This window comes from Heloderma suspectum, chromosome 6 (genome assembly GCF_057233095.1).
Source record: "Heloderma suspectum isolate Gila_16-S chromosome 6, 16-S_ref, whole genome shotgun sequence".
Classification (NCBI taxonomy): domain Eukaryota; kingdom Metazoa; phylum Chordata; class Lepidosauria; order Squamata; family Helodermatidae; genus Heloderma; species Heloderma suspectum.
The window spans coordinates 51,204,212-51,220,942 of NC_139463.1; the positions used below are offsets into that span (position 1 = coordinate 51,204,212).

General features: G+C 55.5%; 1 protein-coding gene across 1 annotated transcript in view; it reads right to left on the reverse strand.

The window, feature by feature from the left end:
• Positions 1-512: 512 nt before the first annotated feature.
• Positions 513-16,731, reverse strand: part of NPC1L1 (NPC1 like intracellular cholesterol transporter 1) — a 32,076-nt gene continuing 15,857 nt past the window's right edge. Inside the window, exons 6-18 of the mRNA XM_084804309.1 lie at positions 10,791-11,304; positions 10,292-10,419; positions 10,032-10,169; positions 9,812-9,901; positions 8,066-8,256; positions 6,976-7,103; positions 6,699-6,828; positions 6,218-6,273; positions 5,810-5,960; positions 4,568-4,799; positions 3,555-3,668; positions 2,837-2,999; positions 513-2,156 (exon numbers count right to left, since the gene is read on the reverse strand). Of these exons, the coding sequence (XP_084660435.1) occupies positions 1,993-2,156; positions 2,837-2,999; positions 3,555-3,668; positions 4,568-4,799; positions 5,810-5,960; positions 6,218-6,273; positions 6,699-6,828; positions 6,976-7,103; positions 8,066-8,256; positions 9,812-9,901; positions 10,032-10,169; positions 10,292-10,419; positions 10,791-11,304 (2,199 nt within the window). The 3' untranslated portion in view covers positions 513-1,992. The remainder of the gene's footprint in view (positions 2,157-2,836; positions 3,000-3,554; positions 3,669-4,567; positions 4,800-5,809; positions 5,961-6,217; positions 6,274-6,698; positions 6,829-6,975; positions 7,104-8,065; positions 8,257-9,811; positions 9,902-10,031; positions 10,170-10,291; positions 10,420-10,790; positions 11,305-16,731) is intronic.

Genomic DNA, 16,731 nt, shown 5'->3' on the forward strand with positions numbered 1-16,731 from the left:
TTCGGGGGGGAGCGCTGCTTTGTGGTGCATGTTGGGCTGGGACAAGAAACAGACCCTTCTCAGTAGCTGCACCCAGCTGGTGGAGTTTACTGCCTAGGGAAGCCCAACTGGCTCCTCCTTGGTGGGTTTTCATTGCCTTGTAAAGACCTTTTTATTCCAGTCAGTACTTAGGCACTTCGTCGGCTGATGATGGTTGATTCCTCGACCTGTGCATGTAACAAGTTTGAACAGCAACCTGCCTGAAAACACTTCCCTATGTAGAAGATAGGAGGTTGCAGCGGTTTCACAGTTGGACAACTAACAGTCATTAGTTGGTTGCCTAATTTGCCATGGGGATTGAGGGACTGTTGATATGAGCTGTCTTCAACAGAGACAAAAGACATGGTGTGGCGGCAAAACGGAGCCCTTGGAAGTTCACATTTTGCCTTTGTCATAAACACATTAGGGAGCCTTAGGCAAACCTGTCCCCCCCCCCCCCCAATGACTGGCAATCTGAGGCAAATAATACTGGTCTCACTTTCAGAGTTTTTATAAAGATTTGTGGGATGATCTTTAGTGTGGAACTGAACATCCAAAAAGTTACATAAACACTGAGCATCCTATATACTAATAGCAAACTAAAATTTCTGCGTGCCAGTCCTTACATTGCCAAAACTGGATTCTCCACACCCAAGAGGAAGGTATAGGAGGCTGGGCTAGTGCAAAACAAAGTGGTACTACTAGTTCTGGTGACTTGGAAACTATAGGTGCATAAATGCAGCCTAAAATTGCATTAGCCATTTTTGCAACCTCATCACACTGCTGACTCATGTTCAGCTTATGATCAACAGTAATCCTGAGATTCTTTTCGCATGTACTGCTGCAAAGCCAGGTATCCCCATCATATACTGGTCCCTGCAGCACTTCTCCAGACTGGCTCAGCCTGCAAGTGGGAACTCCTCCCCATCCTTTCTAATGCAGCTGTACCCTGGGTTTGAAAAACAGCATTTGGCAGTCAGCCCCCTCCCATAGGTACTGTTCAGCATGGGATGTGGCCCTGGAATGTGGAATACTACATCATATTAAACCTTGTCTTTATCTTTACTGCAGTGGAGGAAGAATTTACTGAGTGGTGGAAGGGCAGGAACGACCCACATTTAGCTGTGAGAAGATGCGCAGGAAGCTAAGGCTCAGGAAGCTATGGGTAAAAGTAGAGGCTGGCCCTGGGCTACGGGAAGGGGCTCTTGCTTCCATGCTCTGTTCTGGGGCTTCCCAGCTGTATCTTGGTCTGATCCAGAAGGGCTCTTCTGTTCTTTGCCTAGTTCACCCGTGATGCTGTCTGGCTGACAATCCTGACTCCTTCCCCACCCCTCCAAAGAAGCAGGTTACTTATTTTTGTTTCATTATTTATTGCATTTCTATCCTGTCCTTGTCTATAGAACTCAAGGTGGCATCCAAGGGGGTCTCAGGCAGTCCTTACCCAGGCCCTGGCCAGGCCCAGAGTCTGGTTGAGCAAGAGGGCCGCATCATGTGCCTCCAGATGGTGCTCTCGGTTAGCTTTTGGTCTTGCACAGAGCAAGAGAAGCTGGGGTCTCTCTCACGGTGCACCGGGTGCATGGCTGTGTGCAGGACCTGGGCTCAGACAGCTCTTCAACTGTGCCTGGTCGGCTGGGACAACATCAGCTCTCCCGAACAAACTTTCCATGTTCTAGAAACTCACAGTTGGAACTAAATTCATACAGTGCTTACGAGATACCGCACATCTGTATTGAAGGTTTCTTGCTCTTGGGTATCTGGGCTGGTGAAAAGCATGCATACCCGTGAACATACACACACACAGGCCCTTGCCCTCAGGCATGCACCGAGGCACTGCACGGCTGCCCAGCAATGCTGCTGTGGCTGCTTTCCATATTTGAATCGGACAATGCCCACTCGTGGCCAGAGTCTCTGTGCTGTAGGTGTGGAGGGGCTTCATGGTGCTGCCGCCTCCCCATGGGTGGCTGCTGCCACCCCTCAGATTTCCCCTGCCTGGGCCTCCTTTGAGCCTGGGGCTGGAGTGGTCCCACCGTTGCTTGGACCCTCCTTGCCTTCAAAAGCGAGGCTGTTGGCGAAGGCCAGGCAGCTCTTTCCTTGCTGTGCTTGCGCCTGCCGCTTCATCGGTGCTTGCACATCGGGCCCTGGCGGAGGAGGAGGAGGTTAGGGCTGGAACAGGAGGAAGGCCACCAGGCACCCTAGCCTGAAGGGAAGGCCCCCGCTGCCACATGCTCTCTCCAGAGGGCAGCTGCTGTCCGCCATGAGGGCCTCCCAGCACCACCACTGCGCTCCAGTCATACCTACAATCTGGCCCCCGGACCGAGCTCAGCAAAATCGGTGCTGCAGGCTTGGGGCAGAAGCCGACTGCGTTCCGTCGACTGGCTGGGCCTTGGGAGGCCACAGTGCTCCCGCCCTCCTGCCCCAGGATGCTTAACGCTGAAGTGTCTTTTAAATGAAGGCAGCATCACATGTGGAGCAGAGTGCCTTGCAAGCGCTGCTGTCGTTTCTCGAAGAAAAGGCGGGCCGCCTCCTGGAGGGGCTGGCCTCCACACAGCAGGGGCTCAGTTGGAGGGGCAAGGGAGCTGGGGCTGCTTTGCTCCGAGGGAGGGAGCTGCTGCTGCTGCTGCTGCAACGACGCACCTCTGTGGGCAGCCACCTCGGCGCAGAGTTCTTCAGGAAGCCACTGCCCCCTGGCCCGGGAGCGAGGGCGCCCCCTTCCCCGCTCCGCCACAGGATAGAGAGCCGTGAGTCTCCTACAACACTTCCTTTCTGCCCTGTATGGAGCACAGCTCAGGAGAGAGTGACTGACCGATTGCAGGCTTACCGAAAAAGCTGAGGATGACAGGGAGAAAAACCAGGCCGTGCAGCATCCCCAAGAGTGTGATGATGAGGTTGAGGCGGAAGAAGAAGAGCTGGATGAGCTGGGCCTTGGCAAAAGCCAGGACCACGATGCCCGGCAGGTTGGTCATGGCCACACCAGCAAACACCTGAGAGGGAGGGAGAGCAGGCATGGCCCGGGGGGCTATATCCAGGCGTGGCACAGCTGGCTCACGGGATCCACAGGCCAGGAGCCCCTCGCCAGCATGGTGCCCAACTCCCCACTGCCTGGATGCAAACAACCCCCAGGAGGGAAACTGGGGAAGGGGGGGAGGGAGAACCAAGCCGACCACGTGTCAACTCAGAGTCTGGGCCGTTCATGCAGGGGGGCGCTTGAAGAGAGCCCAGCCTGGCTGCCTCGTAAGCCATGGCAAAACAGCCCGTGCAAGGCTGACCCTGGGAAGAAGCTCTCGCAAGAAAGGGAAGCCACACCAATGCTGCCATGACAGGCCTGGGGGTGGGGGGTGAGGTACAGGACTAGGGTCCACCACTGTGGGGAAGGGCAGAGAAGGGGGCCTGGAGCGCTCTGCCCAGCACCTGGGTGGAAGCAAAGGACCACTGGGCCTGGGTCTCCCTCCCCCATCACAATGCCCTCAAGCAGCACCCTGAAGGCCAGCCCGTGCCACCCATGCACCGCTACCCCGGCCTCCCTCCGCCACACTCACTGCACTGCCCATGTTGGTGGTGGCTTCTCTGGCCCTCTCCAGCTTGCTGGGCCTCGTGCTGACAGCAAAAGAACGGGTGATATGAGACACAAACTCCACCGAGATGCCAACAGCCTGCCAGGATAACGGGGCAGTTAGCGAGGGAAAGTCAGTGGAAACATTTTATCTGACACCCGCCTCCTGCTGTCGATGTGGCACGAGATCCCTACTAGCCCGCTGCAATCTCAGCAGCACGCTCACTTTGCCCAGCATGTGGCCTGAATTCTGGATGTTGCACTCGCTTTAATGGGATGAGGACTGTTGAGCTGGAAACCAGTACTCTCTGGCTGTCAGCTATGTTTTGTCCAATGCTACAATGCCCATAAATTGGTAAACGAATCAGAAAAAGGTGAGGAAGTGTGGAACAGACACAGCTTTGCTCTAATGGAGAAGCGTCTACCCTGGGCCAGGGCCGGGAAATCCTACCACAACGCTTCTCTAGAATTCTAAAAAATAAGAAGTGGTCCCTGCTCTTGTTTTTTTTTTTAAATAAAATAAAAATAAGACATCTGTAGCTGTCATGAGAAGCATGCGCTTGAAAAACGGTCATGCTACATTCCCCCACCCCCTGGAATCTCCATTCCCTGTTCCGCACTCCACACACCCATTGCCCCACCTTTCGAGAATGCCCAAAGGGGGTGGGGGAAACCCCTGCCATGAAACCCTGACCTGAAATATGGAAAGCAAACACATGAAAATGTACTTGAATACATTACTAATCTCCGTCAGTACGCTTGTTAATGGAAACAGGAGAGAATTTCCTTCCATATGCCCAATCAAATTGTGTAACTGTTTATTGGAGGGGGTGGGGGTGTTTCTACAGAACTCTCAGCCCGCGTTGTGGACCAGGAAAGCCACAGGGGCTGACTCCACATTCAGGCTTGGACCGCCACGTCCTTTGGTGCCCTTGGAAGCTGCTCTGGTCCCCCCGGTACCCCAAAGAATTCCATCCGCACAGATGTGGCTCGGCTTACTGTCACCAGGTTGACGAGCGAGATGGCGTTGTAGGAGATGCCCCACAGCGTCATGGCTCCCAGGGTGTCCACCACAATCATGACGATGGTGGCCAGGTTGATGAGGCCCGAGCGCAGGTCCAGGCCCAACAAGACATAGCACACCACAAACGTGGGCACCAAGCAGAGGGCCAAGCTGAGGAAGCCAGCCATGGCGATGGTCAGGTACTGCTCATAGAACACATAGGTGACCCTGCAGAAAGAGGCGACAGCCGTGAGAGTGCCGGAGGAGTGGAGACACACACTTTGCTCCCACCCCCTGCTGTCCTCCAGCAAAACCTCTGGATTCCCAAGAGGCTCACTGGCCTGGGTAGCTAGAGAAATTGTGGCATACTGAATGTAGGGACGGTATCAAGGGTTGGCATGGTTGGGCACTGCCGAGGGCCCACTGGCCAGAGCCCCCTGGACCTGCTCCTCCTCTCCATCACTGCCACCTGCCTCTCGCTCCGGCCCAGACAACAGCGATGGTGAGAAGGAGCAGGAGATGCTGCAGCATCCGGGGCCCTGCCTGGTAAGCAAGCAGATGGAGCAATGATGAGACAACAATTCTGGCAACAACAAGGCAGGTGGCAAGGATTCCGGTAAGGAGGCAGAGTCTTTGAAGGAGGGGGCCTTGCTCAAGGGCCCGCCAAAGCCTGGAACCAGCACTGGTTTTATGTACCTTTAACAGCCCTGTGGCAGAACATTCTAGTTTCCCCTCGGATGTGGCCTCATGCGGCTTTGTGGCACAGCGGCTCGTTTCTTCCATCTTTGTGCGTATACGTTAGGGCGTACAGACGCCAGCATAAGCTATTTGCTATCAGAAAGGAGTATTTCCAGAGTTCTCAGTAAAAACGAACTTGTTTACTTTGCTGAGTGCTGATTGGAGAGTAGGACCTGCTGGGGCAGGAGACCTGCCTGGGCAAGGACGCCACGCCAGGCACCCTGCCGACCATATGGTTGGTTTGTTCAGGGCAGCTGGCGGGCCTGTCTCTTCCTCAGGCCACCTGCTGCCTTTCTTGCACAGTGGCTGTGGCCTATCCTGGTTTAATGGCTGGGATGGACTTCTAGGGGCACTGGAGGGCCTGGCCTCAGGACACCACATGCTGGCCGCGTTGCCGTTCAGGTCTCTTCCTGTCAGGCAAGGCCTGGCCTGGCCCTGCAGCTGCTTCCTCAGAGCCCATCTCTGGCAGCCCTGTGCCCCGGCTTCTGCTGCTGTCTTACGTGTATGGGAAGACCCGGAAACTGGGATCGGTGCCAGGCACTTGCTGCATGCTAGCTGTGATGCTGGCTGCAAGCTCCCGTGCTGCCTTCAGTGCTGCCGTGCACTCCTGCGAGTTTTTCAGGGGTTTGTGGTAGGCCATGAACCGGGAAGCTGTTGGAGACGAGGCTGTAACTGGGCTGTCCAATGGGATGTTTCTGTGGGCTACGGCCTGCCATCCTGGCCCCTTCGCAGCTTCTCCAGCCACCACCCGACTGACTGGAAGACCCTGGCGTATGGAGAACCCCGCCCCACCCCACCCCATTTGTGGAGCCCCTCCCCACAAGTGCAAGGGGCAGCTGGCCTTGCGCCAGGGCAGCACACTCCGCACCTGGGCTACTTGCTCCAAGCCACCTGTAGAATCCACTCACCCAGGATGGGCCCATCTGGCGCCAGCCGCACAGATGTATCATAGGCACCAAGGCCCCTGTGCAGAGAGAAGGAACATGACTGAGGGCAGGAAGAGCCCCGTCCCACTGAGCAGTGCAGGCAAGTGGCATGCCTCTCCCGGACGAAAGTACTCCGCGCAGCACCTGCGACTGGACGTGGCCCCAGGCAAAAGCCAAGCGGGCCTTTGGCCCGGCCCGACCAAGCTCCGCTGCTGCCCCAGGGGAGAGAATGACCTGGGCCAGCTGACCAGCTGGCATGTGGGCAGCTGCGATTGCTCCTGCCTGAGAGCAGATCACCCTGGTGCAGGAATCCCATGCCTCCGGGCCGCCTCCTCCCGCATGAGCCACCTGTGCAGGGAGAGCAAGGGCGCTCTTGCCTGCCAGCCACACACAGAAGGATGTCATCGGTGTGGAGCAGGCGCCCCGGCCCTCCCGACACCACCCCGTCTGTGGCACCACTCACCCCTTGGGGCACTTTAGGTTGGGCTTGTCGTGCAGAAACCAGGGCAGGAACTTGTTGAACTCTTCCACGTTTGGCCGGAGGGTCCCATTTGAGCGCGCCATGCATTTGTTCAGCACACAGGAAAGGGAGGCTGCCGCCGGGAGAAGGGAGACAGGTCAGAGCAGGGCTCTTCCGCAGACCCAGGGGGCACTGCCCAGGGACCCCCAGGCCCCGCCCCCCTGTGTCACTCACACTGCAATCCTATCAGCTGCAGCTCCCCCCCCCCCCCGTTACTTACTGTCAGTAGAGGAGCAGAACTGGCCCTGCTGCAGGCCAGAATGGTGAATGCGGCAACAGCTGGAAAAGGGACTCAGCCAGTCAATGAAGTCATCCACCCAGGAAGAGGCAGGAATGGCCAGGAAGGACCTGGAAGTACAGGGAGGTCACCTGGCTTGCCAGGGCAAGGGCAGCCCTGGAGGCCTGCCCTCCGTCAGGAGCGGGCCAGGCTCAACAGGCGCCTTGCCCAGAGATGCCTTTTAACAGGGATGCCGCCAGACTGTGTGCTTCACCTCGGGGAGAGGCGCCAAATGGCTCACACAGGCCTTGCCTTAGAAGCCACCAGGAGAGCTGCATGGAGTGGGGCTACCCTTGAGCGCTGCCCAGGAGGTCGGCTGGCGCAGAATGACAATGCTGTGGGAGCCCTGGCCTTGCTGTTCTCTAGGTGAGCACCCAGACCCAATCTGAGGTGCCTGGAGGGCAAGACCCATGCCCTTTCCGGAAGGCTTCCTGCGCCTGGTTTTGTTCATATTTGAAGGTTAGGTTTTGGATTTGCGTAACGATTCTAAGCGTCCGTGGAAGAGAAGGGCTGCGAGGCCTTTTCAACTAGCTGTTCAATCTGTAAGACACACTGGGGCCAGCTCTGCAGAGCAGGGGTGGGCAAGATGTAGATCTCCAGCTGTTCTGGTCTTCAGCTCCTGCCATTCCTGACCACTGGCCGTATTGCCAGGGATTCTGGGAGTTGAAGTCCGGAACAGCTGCAGCTCCACCTCCTGCCCACCCCTGGCATAGAGTATGCCGCCACATCGGACAGCTGCAGCTGCATCACACTCTGAAAGACCCACCCCCCACTTGGAGGGCAGAGCCTCTGCAGCTGCTGTTTTGCAGCCACCCCACCCTGCTGAAGCCTTCCCCTCTCCCACTGCAAGGGAGACGCAAGAAGCAGGATTCTTCCCTCCTTCAAGACACAGAAACATCGCTCTCCGCCCGGCTGTATGTTTTTCATGACTGTATGTGGAGGGGAGGGGAGAGCAGCAACCTGCGGGCCTACTTGAGTGTGAAGCAGAGAGCTTTGGTTCCAGTGCAGTCATGGACTGGTCATGGTGACTTACTCCTCAGGGAACTGTGTGGCATACTGGATCTTCTGCATCATGGAGTTGTTATCACAACCTGAGCTGGAACAGACACCATTCATTCCTGGAACTGTGGAGAAGTTGTAGCCCCCAGTGGTGACAAAGTAGGTTGGGATGCCCACCATGAAATACTGGTTCAGGTACTGGAAGTACTGCAGCATGTACGAGTCCTGTGGATGGCAGGTGAGAGAACATGAGGGGCCTGCCCCTCTGTCCATGAACCGCCCCTTTGCTACCATGCCTTTGGAGACACAACTGCTGCCCTCTGGGCAGCCCTAGAGATCAGCCCCGGTCACTTGCCCTGATCTGCCCTGTCCAGCTCAACAGCTGGACACACCCACACCAGCCCTTCTGCTGGCTGAGCTCCTGAATGTTTTCCCCACCACTTCATGGGTGATGATGCGGTGGGCTACTCGTTCCCTGTTCCTTATCCGTACATAACTGTGAAACAGAACTCAGCCAAATAAGGAACAAAGGGTTCTATGCCCATGAATTCCAAAGAAAAACTCCAAGCAGCCTATTGATTCTACCAATATCTTGGTCTGTAAGGTAAAGGGAAAATATACCAATATGTTAAGTTGCTACTCTCTATCAATAAGTAGATTTAAATTCAACGTGTCTCCTTTTTATTTATTTTTCTTTCTGCTAGTTTGTTTAATCTTGTTTTGGAAAACTAATAAAATCTTTAAAAAAAAAGTTTTTGTACCCCTGCAGCCCAAAATATGTTTTGGCCTACCCTGTCCTGTATCTTATGATTGGGGCACTCTCTCCTCTGAGATCCCGCAATATTTAGTTTTTGTGCAATGCTTTTTAATGCGTGATGACCCTAGATGAAGCTCTCTTTGTGCTTCTGGCCATACGTGCTTCCTCCTCTTGAATTTAGAAGGGTATTTGAGGGCTTTGCAGTTTAATTAATAAAAATTAAATGTGCATTGGTATTACAGTGGGGTAGCCAACCTGTTGCTTTCGAACTGTGGTGCTGGAGAAGACTCTTACGAGTCCCCTGGACTGCAAGGAGGTCAAATCAGTCCATCCTAAAGGAAATCAACCCTGAGTGCTCATTGGAAGGACAGATAATGAAGCTGAAGCTCCAATATTTTGGCCACCTAATGCAAAGAGAAAACTCCCTGGAAAAGACCCTGATGCTGGGAAAGACTGAAGGCAAAAGGAGAAGGGGACGGCAGAGGATGAGATGGCTAGATAGCATCACGGATGCAATGAATATGAACTTGAGCACGCTCCGGGAGAGAGTGCAGGACAGGAAGGCCTGGCGTGCTATGGTCCATGGGGTCACGAAGAGTCGGACACGACTGAACGACTGAACAACAACAACAGCCAACCTGATGCCCTTGGGAGGTGTTGGACTACAACTCCCATAAGCCCCAGGCAGCATGACCAATACTCAGGGAGTCTGGGAATTGTAGTCCAAAGCGTCCAGGGGGCATAGTAGGAGGGCTTAAATATTTCCAATAAAACAGCCAGGCAAAGCATCTTTGTTCAAAACATGCTACTAGGTTGGAGGGAAGTGGGAATCGGGGTCTGAAGCAGGTGAGCGGGTCAGCAGGTGCCTGGGAACCGGGGAGACAGCGACGAGATGACGGGGGGCTACGGGAGAGTGGAGGGGCGGCGGCGGGGGGCTCCTCCTGCCGGCCCGCTGTAGCCTTCCGGAGCAGGCGGCGGAGAAGCCCCGGGCGCCTGGCGGGCAGCAGAAAGGCGGCGTCTCACCTCGGGCACAGCCAGCTCCTGCTCCAGCCCCACTTCGATGTTGAGCATCAGGAAGATCCCGGCACAGAACAGGACGGCGAAGAGCACAACCTGGGGGGAGTCGGGAGGGAAGCGCGGGCGGCGGCGGAGACGTCCGCCCGCGCCTTGGCCCCGCAGCTCCGCCGCCCGCGCGCCCGCGGCCCCAGGCCCGCGAGACCCGCCCCCGCGCCCGCGCACTCACCACCACGCTCCGGACGACTCGGCTGAGCAAGACGGGCGCGTAGTAGCGCCGCACGAGGGTGCGCAGGAGCCCCTCGCGCCGCTTCCGCCGCCCGCGGTCCTCGAGGCGGAGGCAGCAGCACACGTCGGCGCGGGAGGCCTGCCGGCGCACAGCAAAGGCGGCGTCACGGGCCGGCGGCGGGGGCGCCCGTCGCACGCAGCTCGGGCCCGCCGGGCGCCGCCCGCCCCGCCCGCTCGCCCGCCCGCCCGCCGCGCCCTGACCTGCTGCCTGCGGGCGTCCAGAGAGACCAGGGCCACGAACGCGGACATCTGCAGCAGGAAGTCGAAGAGGACGGCTAGGGCGGCGTTGAGGGCGAACGTCCGGACAGCGGGCATCGGCGTCAGAGCTCCTGTGGGCCGGGGACGAGGCGAGAGGCGGCGGGAGAGGGCGCCCGCGGGGCCGGCCCTGGACGCCCCCGCCCGCTCTCCCAGCGCTGGCCCCGCGCGGGGCTCCCCGGCCGCGCTGCCTGCCCCGCTCCCGCGCACCCTCCGTGGGCCCGGGCCGCCCCCGGCGCCGCAGCCGGCCCCCCGTGGGTCCGCGGCCCGCCTCCCCTAGGCGAACGCGGCGGCGCCCCTCGCCTCGGCGACCCAAAGGGCCCGGCCCCTGGCAGGCGAGGCGGCGTGAGCCCTGCGGGCCGGGCCGGGGCTGTCAGTGGCCGCCTCAGTGCCCGGGCACCAGTCCTGCCCGCCCCGCCCCCGGGCTCGGCGGAGAGACCCTCACCCAAGAAGAAGCAGGTGACTTCGGAGAGGCTGCAGAGGAGCATGCTGGGGCCGACCTGCCCCAAGACTCGCCCGACGCGCTGCTCCATGGCTTCCCCGGGCCGTGGCTCCGATTGCTGCGCAACAGGCACAGGTGGTGAGAAGGCGCTCCCGCCGGCGGGCCCCAAGCCGCGGCCGTGCTGCACAGAGGCCCGCCAGCGCCCCAGGCAGACTGGGCGCCCCTCCCGAGGCGCGGGCGCGCCGCAGGGCACCAGTCGCGGCCAACGCCAGCCTGGGAAGGCCCCCCGCCCCTGCGAGGGCCACGTCTGCGCACCCGCTGGCGTGGCTCGCACCTGGTGCTCCAGCACGAAGACGAAGATGTTGTCGGAGCCCACGGCCAGCACCAGGAAAGGCACAACCTCCACGATGAGGAGGGAGGAGGGCAGCCCCGCGAAGGCGTAGAGGCCCAGCGAGGACAAGACGGCCCCCAGCACCACCAGGACTCCGCCCAGGCCCAGCGTCACCTTGGAGTCCACCTGGAAGGGGCCGCGTGTGAGCAGAGTGGCCGCCGGGCGCGATGCCCTCGCTGCGCCCGCTGGCAAGGCCCCAGGCCGGGGGCGCCCGCGCTTCTCCTGCCGGGGCGGAGGCTCATCAGCCCGCCCCTGCTGCAGAGCTTCCCCCCTACGCGCAATCCGCGGAGGAGCCTCCATTGAGCTCATCGGGTGGTCTCACGCACGCCCGCTTTGCACCGCCCGCTGGTCGGCACGCTTCTCCTCCTGGGAGCCACTTGCAAGGAGCTCAGCAGGGGCGAGGGGCCTCCCCGCCGCAGGGAGGGCTCCAGGAGCGCCTGCCAGTGGCACCTGCTGCCGTGAGGCACCTGCTCCCGCCCTCGCGCGGCCTCGTGGGAAGGCTCAGCCGGCCTCCAGACCGGAGGATGGCGGTGGGGCAGTCCGGAGGTTTCTTCTGCTCTGAGCAGCTGAGGCTTGGCGTGGGGGGGGGGGTGCGCCCCTCCCCGGGAGAGAGCAGATGCATGCCCCCGCCAGCTCAGCGCCCTGCCTGCCGAGGCTCCCGGGAGGGGGGGCCCGCGTGGCCTGGCTCCCACAGCCAGCAGAGAGGGGCTGACCTGGGCCCTGCCCAGGGCCAGCGGCACTGCTGCGCACAGAGGGGGCACACGTGGGCTGTGACTAGGGCCGAGCGGGATCTCTGCTGGCATCCAGGTGGGTCAGAAGAGTCTCTGGGGCAGGGATTGTGCCCAGAGGAGTGGCATTCTCTGAGAGCAAGAGGGACCATTTGCGTGAAGTCTGATAAGGGCTCTGCCTAACGTGGGAGGAGGCTATGGATTGGGCCTCTCAGGTAGGGATGTACGAAAGTGACTTACCTTTCACGGATTATGTTGATGGGGGGGGGGGAGGCGTTCCGTTCCTCCCCCCGGAATCCTCGAGCGGCCGGCTGTGCTCCGCAGCAGCTCTGCGGAGCAGCTGGCCAGGCCCGGCCAGAGCCGTCTGCAGCCGGATATCCGGCTGCAGTGGGCTCTGGGTAGGTTAAAAAAAAAAAAAAACCTATACACAAATGGCGGCGGCTACAGCCGCCACCATTTGCGTTCCTTCTTTTTGGCCGTCTTAATCTACGTAAATATTTATGTAGACTATGACGGCGAAAATAAAGGGGAATGCAAATAGCATAGCGGGCGCTATTTGCGTCTCTCTTTCATTCACCATTTTAGCCTACGTAAATCTTTATGTAGGCTAAAACGGCGAATCAAAAGGGACGCAAATAGCGCCCGCTACGCTATTTGCGTTCCCCTTTATTTTCGCCGTCATAGTCTATGTAAATATTTACATAGATTAAGATGGTAAAAAGAAGGAACGCAAATGGCGGTGGCCGTAGCCGCCGCCATTTGCGTACACGGTTTTTTTTTTTAAACCCACCCAACCATGATAGGCTACGTAAAGATTTACGTAGCCTATCACGTCTTTTTTTTTCTTTCTTTTTTTTTACACAGAAGCTTGGAAATGGCGGCAGCGGCAGCTGGTCGGAAGACCGACCGCCACTGGAGCCGCCGCCGCCCGGAAGATCCGCCCCAGGTGAGTCTTGTCCCGGGGGGGATCCGCGGGGGGGCAGGCCGTTCCGCCACGGAGTTTGGGGGGCCGAATGCACTGGCATTCGGCCTCACCGAGATCCCTGGCAGAATTCTCTGACATCCCTACTCTCAGGCAGGCAGGTGCCCTTCACTGCAGCTTCTCTTCCTCAGGTTGCCTGACCCCCAGGACCTGCTGGGCGGTCCAAGGCTACCGCCTCATGAGCCTTGGAAAAACTGCCAGTTCCCCAACCCATAACACAAAGCAAAGCAAATTATGCAAATGTGACTGTTTTGCGTACCATTTTCCAATCATAGATCGGAAGTGGGAACATAAGAATAATAGAAGAGGCAAGCTGGATCAGACCAACGGTCCATCTAGACCCGCATTCTGTTCACACAGTGGCCAACAAGCTGTCCACCAGGCACCCACAAGCGGGGCATGAGCATAACAGCACCCTCCCCACCCATGTTCCCCAGCAACTGGTGTACATAGGCTCACTGCCTCTGGTACTGGAGGTAGCACATAGCTATCAGGACTAGTAGCCATTGATACCTTTCTCCAGGAACTTGTCCAGCCCCCTTTTAAAGCCATCCAAACTGGTGGCCATCACTACATCCTGTGGTAGCGAATTCCACAGCTTAACTATGTGCTGTGTGAAGAAGTCCTTCCTTATATCTGTCCTGAATCTCCCACCAATCAGCTTCATGGGATGACCCCAGCTTCTAGTGTTTTGAGAGAGGGAGAAAAACGTCTCCATCTCCGCACCATGCATAAGTTTGTAGACTCGGTCAAGTTGAAAAGCATTGGCCTAATACAGATCCCTGTGGGACCCCACTATTTACATCCCTCCATTGGGAGAATTTACCATTTATTCCTGCTCTTTGCTTTCTCTTTAACTAGTCACTGATCCATATCCCTCTCTTATTATTCCATGATCGCTAAGTTTGTTAAGGAGTCTTTTGTGAGAGACTTTGTTAAAAGCCTTTTGGAAGTTCAAGTAAATATCTACTGGATCACCTCTGCGTGCAACTTTATTGACACTCAAAGAACTCTAAAAGGTTAGTGAGACAGGACTTGCCTTTGTGGAAGCTATGCTGATTCTTTTTCAGCAGGGCTTGTCCTTCTGTAGGCTTACTAATTTTATCTTTAGCAATGCTTTCCACCAATTTACCCAGAACAAACATTAAGCATTAATTCGAATTCAGGGTAAGCCATTTAACATCACAGTGATCCAAATATATGCCCCAACCACAGATGCTGAAGAAGCAGAAGTAGATCAGTTCTGTGCGGATCTGCAGCACCTACTGGATAGTACGCCAAAAAAAGATGTTATTTTCATTACAGGAGACTGGAATGCTAAGGTGGGTAGTCAAACGACATCTGGAATTACAGGCAAGCATGGTCTGGGAGAACAAAATGAAGCAGGACATAGGCTGATAGAATTTTGCCAAGACAACTCACTGTGCATAGCAAACACTCTCTTCCAACAACCTAAGAGACGACTTTATACATGGACTTCACCAGATGGTCGACACCGAAATCAGATTGACTACATCCTTTGTAGCCAAAGGTGGCGGACATCTATGCAGTCGGTAAAAACAAGAGCTGGAGCTGACTGTAGTTCAGATCACGAACTTCTTATTGCACAATTTAGAAAGACTAAAGAGAATAGGGAAGACCCACAGATCAGTTAGATATGAGCTCACTAAGATTCCTAATGAATATGCAGTGGAGGTGAAGAATAGATTTAAGGGACTAGATTTAGTAGATAGGGTCCCGGAAGAACTATGGACAGAAGTTAGCAACATTGTTCAGGAGGCGGCAACAAAAAACTTCCCAAAGGAAAAGAAAACCAAGAAGGCAAGATGGCTGTCTGCTGAGACACTGGAAGCATCCCAAGAACGAAGAAAAGCAAAAGGCAACAGTGATAGGGGGAGATATGCCCAATTAAATGCAAAATTCCAGAGGTTAGCCAGAAGAGATAAGGAATTATTTTTAAACAAGCAATGCTTGTTTAAAAAGAAGCAGAAGAAGATAATAGAATAGGAAGGACAAGAGACCTCTTCCAGAAAATTAGAAACATCGGAGGTAAATTCCAGGCAAAAATGGGTATGATCAAAAACAAAGATGGCAAGGACCTAACAGAAGCAGAAGAGATCAAGAAAAGGTGGCAAGAATATACGGAAGATCTATATAGGAAGGATAATAATATCGGGGATAGATTTGACAGTGTGGTCAGTGAGCTAGAGCCAGACATCCTGAAGAGTGAGGTTGAATGGGCCTTAAGAAGCATTGCTAATAATAAGGCAGCAGGAGACGATGGTATCCCAGCTGAACTGTTTAAAATCTTGCAAGATGATGCTGTTAAGGTGATGCGTGCCATATTCCAGCAAATTTGGAAAACACAAGAATGGCCAACAGATTGGAAAAAATCAACTTATCCCCATACCAAAAAAGGGAAGCATCAATGTTCAAACTATCAAACAGTGGCACTTATTTCACATGCCAGTAAGGTAATGCTCAAGATCTTGCAAGGTAGACTCCAGCAATTCATGGAATGAGAATTGCCAGATGTACAAGCTGGGTTTAGAAAAGGCAGAGGAACTAGAGACCAAGTTGCCAATATCCGCTGGATAATGGAGAAAGCCAGGGAGTTTCAGAAAAACATCTATTTCTGTTTTATTGACTATTCTAAAGCCTTTGACTGTGTGGATCATCACAAAGTGTGGCAAGTTCTTGGTGGTATGGGGATACCAAGTCATCTTGTCTGCCTCCTGAGGCATCTGTATAATGACCAAGTAGCAACGGTAAGAACAGACCACGGAACAACGGACTGGTTTAAGACTGGGAAAGGAGTATGGCAGGGTTGTATACTCTCACCCTACCTATTCAACCTGTATGCGGAACACATCATGCGACATGCTGGGCTTGATGAAGCCAAGGCTGGAGTTAAAATCGCTGGAAGAAACATTAACAATCTCAGATATGCAGATGATACCACTTTGATGGCTGAAAGCGAGGAGGAGCTGAGGAACCTCATGACAAAGGTGAAAGAAGAAAGTGCAAAAGCTGGGTTGCAATTAAACCTCAAAAAAACCAAGATTATGGCAACCAGCTTGATTGATCACTGGCAAATAGAGGGAGAAAACGTGGAGGCAGTGACAGACTTTGTCTTTCTAGGCACAAAGATTACTGCAGACGCTGACTGCAGCCAGGAAATCAGAAGACGTTTACTCCTTGGGAGGAGAGCAATGACAAATCTTGATAAAATAGTTAAGAGCAGAGATATCACACTGACAACAAAGGTCCGCATGGTTCAAGCAATGGCATTCCCCGTAGTAACCTGTGGCTGCGAGAGCTGGACCATAAGGAAGGCTGAGCAAAGGAAGAAAGATGCTTTTGAACTGTGGTGCTGGAGGAAAATTCTGAGAGTGCCTTGGACTGCAAGAAGATCCTCCAGGAAATAAAGCCAGACTGCTCACTTGAGGGAATGATCTTAAAGGCAAAACTGAAGTATTTTGGCCACATAATGAGAAGACAGGATACCCTGGAGAAGATGCTGATGCTAGGGAAAGTGGAAGGCAAAAGGAAGAGGGGCCGACCAAGGGCAAGATGGATGGATGATATTCTGGAGGTGACGGACTCGACCTTGGGGGAGCTGCGGGTGGCGTCGGCCGACAGGAAGCTCTGGCGTGGGCTGGTCCGTGAAGTCACGAAGAGTTAGAAGCGGCTGACCGAATAAACAACAATGCTGATTCTTTTTCAGCAGGGCTTGTCCTTCTATATGCGTACTAATTTTATCTTTAATAATGCTTTCCACCAATTTACCCAGAACAAACATTAAGCTAACTAGCCTGTAGTTTCCTGGATCTCCCCTGGATC